The sequence below is a fragment of the Crocuta crocuta genome, unplaced genomic scaffold, assembly GCF_008692635.1.
Source record: "Crocuta crocuta isolate KB4526 unplaced genomic scaffold, BGI_CrCroc_1.0 scaffold348, whole genome shotgun sequence".
NCBI lineage: Eukaryota > Metazoa > Chordata > Mammalia > Carnivora > Hyaenidae > Crocuta > Crocuta crocuta.
Window position 1 is genome coordinate 3006497 of NW_027529573.1, and position 15260 is coordinate 3021756.

At 59.6% G+C, this 15260-nt stretch overlaps 2 protein-coding genes across 4 annotated transcripts; one reads left to right on the plus strand and one right to left on the minus strand.

The window, feature by feature from the left end:
• The first annotated feature begins 6 nt into the window (after positions 1-6).
• On the plus strand, positions 7-3010 carry RASL10A (RAS like family 10 member A). 2 transcript variants are annotated; one of them, XM_077761525.1, is made up of 3 exons: positions 7-457; positions 1961-2085; positions 2359-3010. In XM_077761525.1, exons 1-3 carry the CDS (start codon positions 239-241, stop codon positions 2624-2626), a joined length of 612 nt encoding a protein of 203 aa, XP_077617651.1. In that variant the 5' UTR covers positions 7-238; the 3' UTR covers positions 2627-3010. The 2 variants fall into 2 exon arrangements, with proteins under 2 accessions (XP_077617651.1, XP_077617650.1); XM_077761524.1 differs by having other exon boundaries at positions 2397-3010.
• Positions 3011-3414: 404 nt separating this feature from the next.
• On the minus strand, positions 3415-8691 carry GAS2L1 (growth arrest specific 2 like 1). 2 transcript variants are annotated; one of them, XM_077761643.1, is made up of 6 exons: positions 8561-8691; positions 6971-7622; positions 5551-5658; positions 5360-5456; positions 5093-5264; positions 3415-4579 (listed from the first exon to the last, which is right to left on the minus strand). In XM_077761643.1, the coding sequence occupies exons 2-6, from the start codon at positions 7601-7603 to the stop codon at positions 3544-3546; spliced, it is 2046 nt and encodes a 681-aa protein (XP_077617769.1). In that variant the 5' UTR covers positions 7604-7622; positions 8561-8691; the 3' UTR covers positions 3415-3543. The 2 variants fall into 2 exon arrangements, with proteins under 2 accessions (XP_077617769.1, XP_077617770.1); XM_077761644.1 differs by having other exon boundaries at positions 6971-7733.
• Positions 8692-15260: the final 6569 nt, after the last annotated feature.

Consider the following 15260-nt stretch of genomic DNA (forward strand, 5'->3'; position numbering starts at 1 on the left):
TCCGAGCTTCGGCACCTGCCGGAGCTGCTCGTGCGTCCTCCGTCGGCCTGATCGACTATCTGTCTGCCCTCCCGCCTCCCCCGCTGCGTCCTCTGGCCTAGCCTCTCCGGGTCCCGGGTGCTCCCGGGGGCCATGAGGAGCGTGGGGTCGGGGCGCATGGGGCTGGGCATGCGGAGCGCACGGCGCGGCGCTGGCCCATGAGCCTTTCCAGCGTAGGGCGCGGCAGCGCTCGCGGGCCATGGGGGGTAGCCTGCGGGTGGCCGTGCTGGGCGCCCCTGGCGTAGGCAAGACGGCCATCATCCGCCAGTTCCTGTTCGGTGACTACCCGGAGCGCCACCGACCCACGGACGGGCCACGCCTCTACCGGCCCGCGGTGCTGCTCGACGGCGCGGTCTACGACCTGAGCATCCGCGACGGCGACGGCGCTCCCCCGAGTCAGAACCCCGGGGGTCCAGAGGTAGCAGCTCGAGGGGTGGGCAGGGTCGTGTAACAGCGTGTGTGTGTGTGTGGGGGGGGGTGCTTGGTGCACACGTGCATGTCCACCTGGACAGCCCCGGAGTGCCTGTGTTCGTGGATTGAAGGATGAATGTGACCTGGTGACTTGTGTGTCTGTCTCCTTCTTGCTGGCCTGGAGTTGCCCAAGATCAGGCCCGGGGCCAGGCGATTTTGAAAAGCGGCCTTTTTTCACTCTTAAGTGCCTGTATATTTGTCTGCCTCCGCTGGTGGGTCTGGATCAGTGCATGGCGGAGCATGATTGTGCCTTCCTGAGGGTGAGCATTGTATGTTTGGGACCTTAAGCAGAGCCTCGGTGGGGGAGGATGGGGCCAGACACAGAGGTGTGCTGTCAGGGGTGGGGGGAGGGTCATTTTCTGCTCCCTTATTTCTGTGACTTGGTTGGAAGAAAGCCTCATTTCGGTAATTTGTTCAAAGTCCAGGACAGACTTTGAATTCTTGGAGCTAGATGCCTGGGAAAGGTGAAGAAGAAAGAGCAAGCAGGATTAAGCAGGGCTTCCTGGAAGGGGTGACATTTGGGCTGACCCTGGAATGATGAGTGAAGTCTTTTTTTTTTTTTAAATGTTTATTTATTTTTGAGAGACAGAAAGAGACAGAGCATGAGCAGGAGACGGGACAGAGAGAGAGGGAGACACACAGAATCTGAAGCAGGCTCCAGGCTCTGAGCTGTCAGCACAGAGCTGGATGCAGGGCTAGAACTCACAAACCACGAGATCATGCCCTGAGCCCAAGGTGGTGTTTAACCAGCTGAGCCACCCAGGTGCCCCTGAGGTTTTTTTTTTTTTAATCACTTATCTGAGAGAAAGAGAGAGACAGAGAGAGACAGAGAGCGACAGAGAGAGAGAGAATCCAAAGCAGGCTCCAGGCTCTGAGTGGTCAGCACAGAGCCAGATATAGGTAGGGCCTAAACTCATGAAACATGAGATCATGACCTGAGGGGAAGTCAGAGGCGTAACCAACTGGGCCACCTAGGTGCCCCTGATGAGTGAAGTTTTGATTAAATGAAGTGGCAGAAGCCTTCCACGTGACAAGAGCAGCATGTGTTAGGCGGGGAGGCCTGAATGCATACAGCTGTCCATAATCAGTGATCTCTGAGGGCCTGGGGAACACGGAGCCCTGTGCTTTGGAATTCGTCTCAGAGGCAGCTGTAGTAACCAGGGAGGGAGGGAAGGGGCGTGACACAAACTGAGCTTTGGAAAGCTGGAAGGAGGAAGAGAAGCAGTGGGTAGAGAGGAGGCCCAGAGTGAAGGAGGGCTGCTGGCTGACGGCTTCAGACACGTGTAGACATCCTTACCCTGGCGACCCTGAGGACAGTGGGACCTGAGCATATGGCCCACAGAGGGTGGCGAGGGCTGAGGATAAACTGCGGGTTTAGCGTCAAGGCCCTTCAGAGGGTCTGGGCGTGGGAGAGTGAGAGTCTCTGGCAAATTCCGGCCTCCCGCCCCAGGAGTGGCTGGACCCCAAGGACTGGAGCTTGCAGGACACGGACGCCTTCGTGCTCGTCTACGACATCTGCAGCCCGGACAGTTTTGACTACGTGAAGGCGCTACGGCAGCGCATCTCAGAGACCAGGTAGGGACGCGGTCACAGGTGTGTGCGGGCAGAGGAGGGGAACTTTTGCCTGTCTGGTTGGGCCTTTGCCTGAGGGTAATGGGTGGGTTCTTCCTCAGTCCTGGCGGGGTGTCGGGTCTGTCAGCTATGCAGTCTTTGGCCACACGGGTCTCGTGTTTCCTGGGGCGGGTCTCCAGCCGCAGGAGTGTACATACCCCCTTGGGGTGGGAGCGTTCCCCGGCCGTGGGCTGTCCGCGTCCGGCACCACAGCCCTCATCCCCATCTGGCCCCCAGGCCGGCGGGCGCACCTGAAGCGCCCATCCTCGTGGTAGGCAACAAGCGGGACCGGCAGAGGCTGCGCTTCGGGCCTCGGCGCGCGCTGGCCGCCCTGGTGCGCAGGGGCTGGCGCTGCGGCTACCTCGAGTGTTCCGCCAAGTACAACTGGCACGTGCTGCGTCTCTTCCGCGAGCTGCTGCGTTGCGCTTTGGTGCGCGCGCGTCCCGCGCACCCGGCCTTGCGCCTGCAGGGGGCGCTGCATCCGGCGCGCTGCAGCCTCATGTGACCGAATTGGACGACGCCGCCGCCTACGGTGGGGGGAGGGTCCCAGTTTGATAAACAACCGGTTACCCGGATTGGACGAAATTGCCCAACTTCTCTCGGATTGGACAAGACAAAGTCTCCTCCCGGATTGGATGGGGCAACCTCCCACCCAGTCTCTTGAGCGACAGGACTCTTCTTTGTGCTTCGTTGGACCCAACCAGGCCCCAGGCTACATTGCGCAAGATAAGTCCTTTCTGGGACCTCACTGGGTTACAATCCCATTGAATGAAAGGGACTTGCTGTGAATCTGATTAGAAGCTCTCAGGTAGCTTCTGGGGCTTCGGTGGACAATCTTAAGTCGCACCTCTCAGGAGGTAATAAAGGGGGAAACAATGCAAGCATACAAGAGCATTTGGCATTTCTTGGATGGGTAGCATGATCTTAACCTTAGAAGTCAGAGCTGCCAGGCATTGCTCTCTGGCAGTTAATGCTAGAATCACTACATGGAATAAGGGTCCCCTAAAAGGTACCCCAAGGCTGACCCCAAGTAGCAGACACAAACAGCTGGAACAAATACTTTACTGTCAGGCTCTGCAGGGCCAGAGAACCTCGGGAAGGGTCCTCATTGGCCTCCTCTAAGGCATTCAATAATATTAGTAATTAAATAGCAACGCTTATCCCCCAACCGGAATGTACAACAGAGGTCCCATTGTGCCATGTGGTCCCAAGGGGTCTGGTCCCATGAGGTCTGGTACCCAAGAGGCANTGCTCATCCCCCAACTGGAATGTACAACAAAGATCCCATGTGCCATGTGGTCCCAAGGGGTCTGGTCCCATGAGGTCTGGTACCCAAGAGGCAGGGGTGGGGGGGGCTCCCTGATGCAAAGGGGTTAAGGCCACAAAGGAAAAGGAAGAGAAGGGGGCAGCTTGGCTGGTCCATCACATCCAGGAATCTGGCTCTGCCCTTGGGCTCACTGAGTGCAGGGCATGCCAGGACCCGGGCTCTGTGGATCCAGATGGGCGGCGAGGGCCCCGTGGCGTAGGGATGCGTGAAGGTCTTCGGTCTGGCTGTGTGTCCACCCGGCCCCGTGCCCAGGTCCTCGGGAGCTCCAGGCCGGCCAAGGGGCTCCCAGGTGCATCTGGTGGGCCCCCTACACCAGGGCAGGGACTGCCTTCATCAGAAGAGCTGGACAGGGCTGGGCCTCGGGGCCCCGGCAGCCCATTGGCCGTCCGGCCAGAGTCCCCAAGCTGGCCACACTTGCTACCCAGGACACTGAGGGATGAAGAGGAGGAGCTGGAGGAACAGTAGGCTGAGTCAGGAGCTGGAGGGTCTGGGGGTCGAGCTGGGTCTGAGGCTGGTCCAGTGGGGGTCCCGCCAGCAGCAGCCTCAAGGGCTCGGGCGTTGGCCAGGAACTCCTCTTCCAAGCGCTGAAACAGCTGCTGCTCCTGCTTCGGGTCAAGCTGCAGGGGGGTGCGGAAGACACTGGCCGGTGTGGTGCCCAACTCTGTACTGGGGCTGGAGGCCCGGAGAGGCCGGGGGGCTGCAGGGCTGCGAGCCCGGGGGGTCTGGGGAGTGCTCCTGCCTGAGCCCCCACTGACTTTGCCCCGGGGCACCCATGAGTGCTGCCCATCTCGGTCCCTGCGCACAAGCAGGGTGGCCTGCCCCTCACGGCTCTGGCTCCGGGCCCGTCGGGCAGGACTGGGGGCCAACAGCTGGGCTCCCCTGCCTCCTGGGGCACCACGTGGCCTCCCTCGATCCAACCGGTCTCGGGACTGGCTGCGCGGAGCTGGGGGCCGTCGCGGGGAGGCTGGGGTGCCTGTGGTCAGCCTCCGGCTGGGCCGTTCCCTTCGGGAGCCAGTGCCGGAGTCTTCACTGCGGGCACCAAGGGGGCCACTCTGGGCTGAGGAGGCTGAGGAGTCGCTGTCGCCAGAGCAGCGGCGGGAGCGGGGATGGGGGGGCAGCTGGTCCCGGGCCCTGGGGCAAGGAACAAGAGAGAGAGATGGGGGATCTCGGAGAGAGGACTGGCCTGTAGAAAGACCAGGCAGTGGAAGGAACAAGCAGCCGAGTGGTTAGGGGCGGGGAAGACACCTGTGGTGGGGGTGGGGGCAATCAAGGGCTTGGTGTGTGTCCTGGGGACTTCCAGAGAGAAGTGAGCCACCGTGCGGCGGCGCTTCCGGCAGCCAGGGCCACCACCCACCCCCAGGCAGCGGAAGACGCCAGGCTCTGAGCTCCCCCTCCCCAGGCCTCCAGCTTCCTGGGCAGGCCAGAGGGAAGCGGTAGGACTGGCTGCCGCCCAGCCCCCAGGGCCCACCCCAGCTGTGTTGTTGGGTTGCTTGTGTTGCCATAGAGATAGGAAGCCAGGCCTGCCCCCACCCACGGGAACTTTTCCCAGGGTGAGTCACTCTGGAGCACAGGCTCCTTCGTCATCCAGGCCAGGGCGGATGCCTCCCCACTGTGGACCCCTCACCCCTTTGTCCTGCTTCTCACCTGAGTGGGGTCTCAGTTCCCTCCTTGGAGCTGCGTAAGCTAATGGGTGCCACCTCTGTCCGGGAGCTCCGCCGCTCGGCCCCAGGGGCTGGGCTGCCAGCACGGGGGCTGGGGGTGGGAGACCCCCTCTGTGGGGAGAAGGTGCAGGCTCTGGACTGGGGTGGGCGGTGGGCTGCGGGATGAGAGGACAGGTGGCATTTGAAGGGTGGAGCCACAGAGACAAACCCTCTGCCGGCCCCATCCCCCGTCACTCCCAAGGGCACTGACCTGAGGAGGAGCAGCGGCAAGGGTCATGCTTGTCCAGATAGTGCTCCAGAGTGTCCCAGCCGCCACCCACGCGCACCATCACGTGGCTCCTCAGCACCTGTGGGAGCCCAGAGTGGGCAGGTCACGGCCTGTCTGATGGGCCTGGCAGCCCACTGTGGGCTGCTGTTGGCCAGGCAGCCCCGAACTCTTACCCGCACGAAGATGAGGAGACTGGAGTCTCCCACGCGGTACTTTCCCTCTGAGACCTTGATCATGGGAAACTGGTCTGGGCAGGTGCAGTAGCCCAAGATCTCCCTCACCTGAGGTCAGAGAGGAGAGGCTGGAGGTCAGGGATCAAGTCCCTCCTCCTGGGGCCTGATGTCAGCAGCTCCAGGGTCAGGAGGAAGCAGGTCCTTCCGGGGAAAGGGGACATAGATTGTGTTGCGTGTTGCCCCAGGCTTGGGTGCAGCCTCTACATTTGACCTTTCACCAGCTCTCCTTCCCCTCTGGCCATCGGAGGTCAGGAGCTATGCTCAGGCCAGGGCTTGGGACCCCCAGTGAGGCACAGCCCTGCGGCCCCTGAGCGTGGGGAAGCCCTGGAACCCGTCCTCACTCCCTACCCACTCACTCCCATGCCTCACGGGCATGTAGGCTGAGGCGCACCGGGAGGCCAGGTCCTGCGAGGGCGCGGGCCACGGGCCACGAGTGCAGGGAACCCACACCGTATCAGCGCTGCAGACACGTAGAGTACATCTGTGTGGGCATGCACACACAGGCCACGCGCCCAGGGAGCACACATCTGCCCACATGCCCCACCCCCGCCCCCAAGCCAGGAGCCACCAGGCCGGCTGTGTGGGTGGCCCTGCCCACCTCCCAGCCCACAGTGGAGCCAGAGGAAATGAGCAGGTGGAGCCTTGGGTGACTCTGGCCCAAGACAGGGGAGGGGTGACAGCCTCTGCCCACGGCTGTCCGGCTACCCCCTCTGGGATAGGCACATCATAGTCCTACCCTTCTGATAAGAAGGCAACTCTTGGCCAGGCTGCGGGGGTGTCAGGGATACTTAGGTCCTGGGAAAAGAAGGAGGGAGCCGGGGGCCGGCCCGTCACCTCGTATGTGCACAGCAGAGCTAATCCTGTCCTCCTAAGAGGACCTCTGGCTCCTAGCAGCAGTGAAAGCTCTGGGCCTGGCTTCCCAGATAAGCCCCTGGGGCCTGGGTGGGCCTGTAGAGCCCCTGGGGCCTGCCCTCGCCACTCACTGAGAGCCTATTGTGTGCCAGGCACCTTGCTAAGGGCCAAGCACCACAGGTATCCACTCAGCCTCGAGCTCTGTGATGTTGTGGATCCAACTGTCCAGCACCCAAGTGCATACAGAAGGGTTCAAATCATGCGGCCCCCTGGATGGAGGAGCTGATCTGGCACACGGGAAGCCCCTAAAGGGGGGGAGCTCAGATTCTATCCCAGGCCCTACTGGGTGACCTCTCCCAGCACCTCTCCCTCTCTGGGTCTGCTCCTCTCCTTGGGGCCAGGTATACACTTGGTGCTCAACACGTCTGTGGGGCAGGCTGTCCTGTCGCTGGTGCACAGCGGGGGCACGAGCAGGGCCACGAGTGTGCACACTCACTGGCGGACTCACCAGCTCGTCCAGGTTGCGCAGGTCGCTGGGTGTCATGCGGGGCCCACGGGCAGGAGGCCCTGCCGCGGTGGCAGTTTCGGTGGCGTCCTCCTCAGCAGCGGGTGCATTGGGGGCCGGAGGTGCAGCGCGGAGCTCCCGCTCAATCTCCTGCTCAAACTGCACGAGGCGAGGGGCGAGCAGGCCGAGGCGGGCCCCGCGCCGCGCCACCTCCAGCAGGCACAACACCACGCTTTTCTCGTTCTTCCGCAGCACCAGGTCCTCGGTCTCAAACATGAGCACTTCGGGCACACCCAGCTCTGTTCGGCACCAGCCGATGAAAGTGGCCACGTTGTCTCGGGCCATGAAAGAGCCAGGCGCCACGCTGTGTGCCTGGAAGGCCACACCGCGGGCCGGGCGGGCAGCGGCCAAAGCGCGGGCGGCCTCAGTGACGGCGTTGGCATGTTGGCACAGGGTGGTGCCTGTGGCCAGCCCCGTCAGGAAGCCCTCGCCACCGCTGGGCAGACCCAGGCCGTACAAGGCGTTGAGCCACTCAGCCAGGTCCTCTTTCATGGCCTCCACGTAGGCCTCACTTGAGCGGAACGGCCGCACACTCTTGGCTGCCGAGCCCGCGATGCCCGCCACTGGGTCCGCCATGCCCGGGCTGGCCAAGTCACTGTGGGTGGGCAGGGACACAGGATTGCTGTGAGGACTCAGTACAGACTAAGCCCCTGACCATCTGCACTCGCTTGTCATCTCTGGCCAAATGCCTGGTTTTGCGTACTGGCTGTGAGAAAAAGTTCACTGTACCTTAGTTTCCTTGTCTGTGAAATGGGTACAATATTACCTTCGTTGCAGGACCTAATAGGATAATTTGTATGAATGATTTGGTATCTATAAATGTTTGCTGTTTTGTTCTTTGGGAGTGGGGGGTAATGGGGGACTTGGCTGTGTCCTCCCTCCCTGGAAGGGAGGCATGCGTCCTTATTGCCCAATTCAGTAGGTGAGAAGTGGAACCCTAGAGAGATGAGATGAAGCCCACAGCCATGCAGTCAATACAGGCAGGACAGGAATCCAGGTCCCAACCGCGGCAACGGTTAGCTCCATCGCTCAAGGCTGACGCCAGTCCCACCTCCTCTGCGAAGGTGCCCGGATCCTCCCTCAGCTCCCCTTCCATGAGGACTGTGTCATTATAACAACGACATAACAGCAGTAATAGTAACAGTAACCTCAATGACCGTGCCCAGGGCTGAGTGCCAGTGATAGTATCTCCATTTTACAGATGAGGAAACTGAGGTGCAGAGGGTAAGAGATCGCTTAAGGTCGCAGAGTAGAGGGTGGCAAAGCCAGGCCGACCGGAGCCCAAGCGCCACCAGCAGCCCGCTGGCCGGAGCGAGGCCCCGCCTCCTCCAAAGAGCCTCCCTAGCGCCGCAGGCTGGGTACGTGCCGGCCGGGACTCAGAATGGCCTCCGCCAGCCCCCGCCGTCCGGGCTTCGGCCCAGAGAGGGTGCGGGGGCTACCCAAGGTCACACAGCCCCGGGGAACAGAGGCCGCAGCCGTCAGGTCCCCGGGAGTGCGCGCCAGGCAGGGGTTGCTGGGGGTCCCCGCGCTCACCTGGCTCATCCTGCGGCCTCGGGGAGCATCGCCCCGGCGGAGCCGAGCGGCGCCGGGGCCGCCGCAGGGAGGCGCCGCCCGAGTCACAGCAATCCGGTCCCGCGGCTGAGGCCTCTGCACCCGCCCGCCGTCTCTGCCCCGCCTCCCTGGAATTCGGATCCGGCCCGAGGGGGCGGGCGGGGCCGCGCGCTCTTAAAGGGGCAGCACAGTTCCCGGCTGGCTGGAGAGAGGGAGGAGCTGGAGTCTCCTGACTTGGGGGGAGGGAGAAGGGGGAGGGGCGGGACCAGGGTCCTACCAGCCCAGACAAGCCATCCCCGCCCAGGCTACTCCCTAGAGTCCCTTCCAACCCTCCTTGGTCTCGTGGGGAGTGGTTTGGGCGCTTTTAATTGCACCTCCCTCCCCAGATAGCGGCCTCCTCTGGCGGGCTGCACGGCCTGTTCCCAAGAGGAGCTCAGGAAGCGATAGGGACCGGAGCTGCAAAGTCACCTCCGTCTGCAGTGGACCTCCTTAGGTCAGATAAATGAGGCCAGCGCGACTGGAGTGAGAGCTTCCGACCGGCAGTGGGGGCCTCCTGGAGGGCTGGATGGCCTGTTATGCCCACCCAGCGTCTCACTCTCACCGAAGCCTCATCTTTAACCTGGAGGTTAGGGAAACCTGTTTCTCTGATGAGAACACTGAGGCTCAGAGGGGGTAGGCTGGTGGCCAAAGCCTGCTGGTCTGACACCTTGGCCCCTACCCTCCCCGGGGGGAGGCCAGTCCCCTACCAGTCTGGCTGCCCACGTCAGGCACAGAATTAAGGGGACAGGAGGATAAGACGCACCCTGGGTAGGTTTGGCTTGGGAGGGTTAATCGTTGCTAGTTTCTTTTCAAATTGTAGAGGAGGGACCTGGCTGGGATCAGCGGGAAATCCTGCCCCCTGCTGCTGCTGGCTGGGCGGGGACAGCCAGCCTGGCCTGCTGCAGCCTTACTGGCCAGGCGGGGCCAGCCTTGGGGGAAGCACCGCCAACAACAGCCAAGTCTCAGGGCTTTAATAAAGTGCCTACTGTGTGCCAGGCCTCTTGTGTGCCCTTGACCTGGACTGGTCAAGTCACCTCTGTGAGGGACTCTCTTCCCCAGACTAGGTCTCAGGTGAGTAGCTCTGGGTTTAAACATGGCTATTATGGGAATACCCTCATTCAAGGATCAGGGCACTTGCTGAGTACCTACTGTGTGCCAGACCTTCTGGTGCCAGGCTGCTCCCATGCATCGTCTCACTGAGTCCTCATGACTGAGAGGGCTCACACCCCAGTGTCCTAGATACCCAGGTGTTTCCAATCTACCTCCAGCACCACCACCCACAAAGAGTGAGGAAGGTGGGTAACTAGTAATAGTAATAGCTAACACTTAACTTGGCACCTACTGTGTGCTGGGTCTCTTCTGGCACTGGGAACTGAGAGCAAAAAGTGGGGAATGAAACAGAGCCAGTTCTCAGGGTTCCCAGTGTGGTAGGAAGGGAGCCCCTGGGTTGAAACAGGGATGAGGCACTAGGGAGGGCAGAGCAGGGGGGTTCCAGGTGAAGGGACTGGGAGTGTGAGGTGAGATGAGCCTGCAGTTTTTAAATCAGTGGTCAGGAAAGGAGCTAAGAGAAGGAACTGTCTAGCTGGAAAGAGAGAGTTTCAGATAGAGGGAACAGGTAGTGCAAAGGCCCTGAGGTGAGCATGTGGTTGGTTGGTGTGTTCAAGAGTTAGGAGGCCTGTGAGGCTAGAGTGCAGGGAAGGATGAGGATAGAAAGATTGGGGGCAGATTGAGTAGGGCTTTGCGGGCCATACATCTTTTCAGGGACATGAGAGCCATGGAGGGATTTAGAGCAGGGAAGGGGTATGACCTGACTTAGGTCTTAACGGATTCTCTGTGGTTGCTGTAGTGGGCAGGCAGGAACCCCAGAGGAGACCAGGTTGTGCCAGTGAGGGTGGTGGAGAATGGTGGATCCTGGCTGTATTTGAGGGGAAAGCTGATGGGATGTGCTGGTGAGTTGGGTGTGAATGTGAAGGCAGAGTCAGGAATGGCTCTCAGGTCTGGGGCTGCTGATACCTGGGGAGGAGGGACTGCTGGAGATGGGCCAGGAGAACTCTGGTTTCAGGGGGAAGATCAAGATATGGAAACTTAAGTAATTTAGTCCTTAAAATCATCCTATGAGGTATGATGCTTTTATGTGTTCTCATTTTATAATTTGGGGAAACTGAGGCCCAGAGAGGACAAGGGGTGTATGTGGTCAGTAGTTGTGCAGGTATTTGATTCCTGCTTATTCTCTACCTTGCTGAACTACAAGGATCTGGACAGAAAAGAGAGGTTAGATCGAACCCAGGCCCTGCTCTTGGTCACTGGCTGAGATGGTTAAGCTCTCGGAGCCTCAGTGATGCTATCTGTAAAATGGGACGACAGAAGTAATCAGATCATAGAGGTGTGAAAATGGTATCTTTAGTTAGCAGTCAGGGAATATGTTTACTACTTCTCTGAGGAGGGAGGAGATGGGAGGGGTTTGCTCCTCCCTGTTTCCCATACCCTGGGCCCAGAGGCCCACTCCAGACCACAGACTCCAACTTTCTGATTACAGGACAGGTAGCAGGTGTAGGGCTCAGGCCATGAAGGACCTTGGCTTTGATCCCCTCTGTTGTATGGTGACCTCTCCTGTTCCTTGCAGGACCAAGGGAGGGCATAGGAACTGCTGGAGGTTTGAGCTGTGGCTTGGGCTATGTCCTAGACCCATTCCCACAGACCCCAGAGGTCACCCTGGTGTAGAGAATGCTGTGCCCCCAGTGCAGGCATGGTCTTGCCTGTGGCCAGTGGGCAAGGGTCCTGCCTTCACTGCTGGGTGCCAGGGGGATAGCATGCTTGGCCTTGTTTGCAGATAGAGGTCAGACAATGGCCATGGAGTGTTCAAGCAGGGCCCTCACTTGGTGGGACTCAGCCCTGGTACTGGGCAGCTCAGGCGCTGGATGGGGCCACTCCTCTGCAGGCTAGATTGAGCCTGTGAGCACAGCTGTGGCTGAGCGAGTGACCCACAGGGGTCCTGAGGCTGCTCTGACCCGATGTGGGTGCGGGTCCAACCGTGATGACTGCTCGCTCCTGTCCCGGCTGTGGAATGAGTGACCCTGAGCTGCCTCTTGTGCCCTCCTTGAGAGAAATCAACAAGAAAGCCCCAGAGGGCCTGCTTTCCAACCTTGCCTCTCTGCTGCTTGTCCCTTGCCATGTGGCCAGCAGCTCGCTCTCAGTGAGAAGGGATGGGGCAGCTCAAGAGCCAACTGTGGGCCCCGGTGTCTGGGGGCTTGGCTCCGGTCACTGCTCTGTCCTTGGCCCCACAGCCGCTGCAGCCCTGGAGCCCCACGTTCCCTCCGTTGGAGCAGGTGAGCCACCGCCTGCAGCCTATTCGTGTGCGGGGCATAGATCGGTCTCCCTGCTGACTCCTCGACTTTTGCCCCAGACCGTGGAGTGTGGCCTTGTGGGGCCGTGAGGCTGCGATGGAAATTTGTTGTTCTAAGTGTGACTGGCCAGAGCTCTTGGAGAGTTTGGAGCAGAGTGTGGAACCTGAGCAGGACTTTGTTCTCGGTCGTCTTCCTCCCACCTCCCCTGCTCCTGGCTGCCGCTGCCCCTGCTTTTCATCCTCCTCCACCCCCAAGGGCACTGAGCAGCTTTGTACAGCCCTTGGAGACGGCTTGGAATTCATGCTGCCGGAGGTCCTCTGAGGCCAGTGCAGTCCAGACGTTTCTTTTGGCCGAGACATTTCTTTCGGCCCTTCTGACACGAACACTTCCATCCCAGGCCTAGGCACCTAGGACGTCAATACCTCTTACAGGGCTATTTAGTGCTGGTGACAAGCCCCTCTCTAGACAGGGACACGAGTGACTCCTGGGGCAGCCTCACGCTCCAGGTAGGAGCCGGTGACGTGCGATGGGTGTCCACTGTGCAGCAGGTCCCAGTGAAGACTGCTTGTCGTCCCTCAGCTCTGGCTGCAGGCCACGGGGGTGGCTAATGACGCCATTGCTCCCAGAGAACTAGCCTTGCCGCCACAAGACGCCCGTGTGTCGGGGGGGGTGGGGGTGGGCTTTGCAGACCGCTGCTGCCAAGTGCCGTCTCTTTACCCAGGAGATCCCTACCTCAGACTTCTTAGGAAGTAAACGTGGTGAGGTGGTGCGTGGCACCATGCCCCAGCCTGGGGCGGTCGTGGTTGAGTGTGGGCCTCAGGGTGTGCACCCAGGCTCTGATGCTCCAGACACCTGCCAAAGCCCCTTGGAGGAGCACCGGCCCCCGTGGCTGGACTGCAGTGCCTAAGACTGAGCAGGGCGGCTGAGGTCACTGGCCTCCGTGGCCAGACTGAGTAGGGCCTTGTGGGTCATGGCAAGTGCAGCGGAAGCCCTTGGAGTTTCTAGAATTGCAGTGACTTATGGCGTCAGGAAGTCACTCTGGCCTCAGCGGGGTGAAGGCTGGAGGGGCCGAGGGAAGGGAAGCGGGGAGCCCAGCGAGGTGGCAAACTCAAGGCAGGAGGCCCTGGGTGATTTATCCCGTCCCGTACTTGGAAGAGAGCCTGCTGGGTTGGGCCGGCGGCTGGGGCAACGCGACACAAGTAGGAGGCCAGGAGGACCGTGCGGGTCCGGGCGAGCTGGGGTGGAGGCAGCGGCTGGCCCCAGCCTGCTCTGAGCCCATCAGACACCCCGGAGCCGGTGCCTGGGAGATGGGCCAGGCGGTGAGAAGGCCTTCCTGCTGAGGTTGAGAGGTGAGGAAGAGGGGCAGCAGCCATCAAGGGGACTGAAAAGGAACCACTGTGGTCACTGGGGGCTTTGAGAACTACTGCATCAGTAGAAACAAACGGCTGATTGGAAGTGGGTTCTAGAAAGGGAGTGGAGGAGGTACTAGGGGAACGGAAAAATGTTGCTATCTAGAGGGGCTGATGACGGGTTTCCCCAAGGCGGGAAAAGCAACGCCTACTCCTGAGAAACAACCTGGTCCCATTAAAAGACCAAGCCACAGAGATGTTGAATGTTTATCCAGGAGGTCTGGGAAAGTGCAGAGGACCTGTCCCTGTCTGCCCCCAAGGAGCACAGGTGAGTACAGTGAGCAGTGGGGTACACATGAGCTCCTCAAAGGTTTCCCAAGGCCTTGCTCTCATTGGGCAGGGGGTGGAGGGGAAATAATTTATTCCAAATTCTTGTGCCTTGCCCTAGAAAAGGGGGACAATCTCTCCTTGATGCTTCAGACACTAGCTGGTTTTTTAAATATTTTTTTAAAGTTTACTTTTATTTAGTTTGAGAGCAGGGGAGGGGCAGCGAGAGGAGGGAATCCCAAGCAGGCTCCACATTGCCAGCCCAGAGCCCAACTCCAGGCTCAGAATCACCAACCACGAGATCGCAATTTGAGCCAAAATCAAGGTAGGCACTTAACTGACTGAGCCACCCCCCTACCCCCCTTTTTTTAGCTTTGAGAAACCAGAGTAAGAATTTCATACCTGCGAACTTTTGAAACATGGAATAATATAAATGCTAAGAGAGAATGGGGATGTTATTATTCTTGAGTAGGTAGGAGTTACTCAGGACTTGTGCTCAAGAGCCTCAAGCCAGCACCAACTGAGCGTCTCATATGCAAGGTACTTTGGAGCCAGGAGTCCTGGCTTTCAACATCCTAGTTCTAGAAGGCTCCCCACACAGATGTCAATCAGAACTTCATGCGCAGCCCTGCCCTAGATGGGTTTTCCTTAATGTTTATTTAGGAGAGAGAGCACAAGGAGAAAGGCAGGGGTAAAGAAAGAGGGAGACAGAATCCAAAGCAGGCTCCACTCTGTCAGTGCAAAGCCTGATGCAAGGCTCAAACCCACCAATTGTGAGATCAGGACCTGAGCCAAAGTTGGACACTCAACCAACTGAGCCATCCAGGCGCCCCAGCTGGTCTTTTTAACTTGGCATGTTAAAGCCTGTGTTTCTTTCCAGTGCATCTGTTCAACTGACTTGTTTGCAGACTGGATTACACAGTTGCTTGCTTGGAAAACCTTCCCAGGTAGACGTATTGGGGCCTCAATCTCTGATGTCTGAAATCACCCATGCACAGGAAGGCATCCAGACTTCAGTCTACTGGCCTGGACCTTACTCTTCATACAAGTCCAAGAAAAGGCGAGACGGACCAAAAAGACACAGAGGCAAAGGGCCCGGGGCTCTTTTCCCTAACAATTTCAGATGCACGCCCACTGGAAAAAACCCTGGCCTCTGGCACTGCACAAACCACCAGGGAAAGCTGACCAGTGACCTCTGTTCACCAAGTTCTCAAACCCTTCCTCAAGGAAGCGCCCCAGCATCATGGAGTAGAAAAGTAAACAATGAAACCTTTCCCCTGTAAGCAGTCACTGACACAGACTTTCCTTCTGAAGTGTGTGGAGCCTGACCTGGAAGGCACACTAAGCCAGGACACAGCCCGGAAGCAGCAGTCACCCGTGTCCACGTGACTTGAGGGGGCTGCACCAAGCCATGGCACCAGGCCTGACACAGCCCTCCTCCCCACACACTGGACAGACCTGGGCTAGATGTCCCCACGTCTGGAGCTACGGCTCGGGGTCAGTGTGACACTGGAACCCGGGTTCCTTGCTGGCGGCACCATGACTGACACGGCGCCGTCCTTTGTTTTCACGTCCCGACCACTTTGGGTTTTCCCTCACAGGACACTCGAAGGAGCGGTTGTC

Excerpts from the sequence above, each read along its gene's own strand:
- RASL10A (XM_077761524.1), top strand. The coding sequence starts at position 239 with ATGGGGGGTAGCCTGCGGGTGGCCGTGCTGGGCGCCCCTGGCGTAGGC. Across the intron at positions 458-1,960 it reads AGAACCCCGGGGGTCCAGAG|GAGTGGCTGGACCCCAAGGA; the intron begins GTAGCAGCTCGA and ends CTCCCGCCCCAG. Across the intron at positions 2,086-2,396 it reads CAGCGCATCTCAGAGACCAG|GCAACAAGCGGGACCGGCAG; the intron begins GTAGGGACGCGG and ends TCCTCGTGGTAG.
- GAS2L1 (XM_077761643.1), bottom strand. The coding sequence starts at position 7,603 with ATGGCGGACCCAGTGGCGGGCATCGCGGGCTCGGCAGCCAAGAGTGTG. Across the intron at positions 5,659-6,970 it reads TGCGCAACCTGGACGAGCTG|GTGAGGGAGATCTTGGGCTA; the intron begins GTGAGTCCGCCA and ends CTCTGACCTCAG. Across the intron at positions 4,580-5,092 it reads GGAACTGAGACCCCACTCAG|GGCCCGGGACCAGCTGCCCC; the intron begins GTGAGAAGCAGG and ends TCCTTGCCCCAG.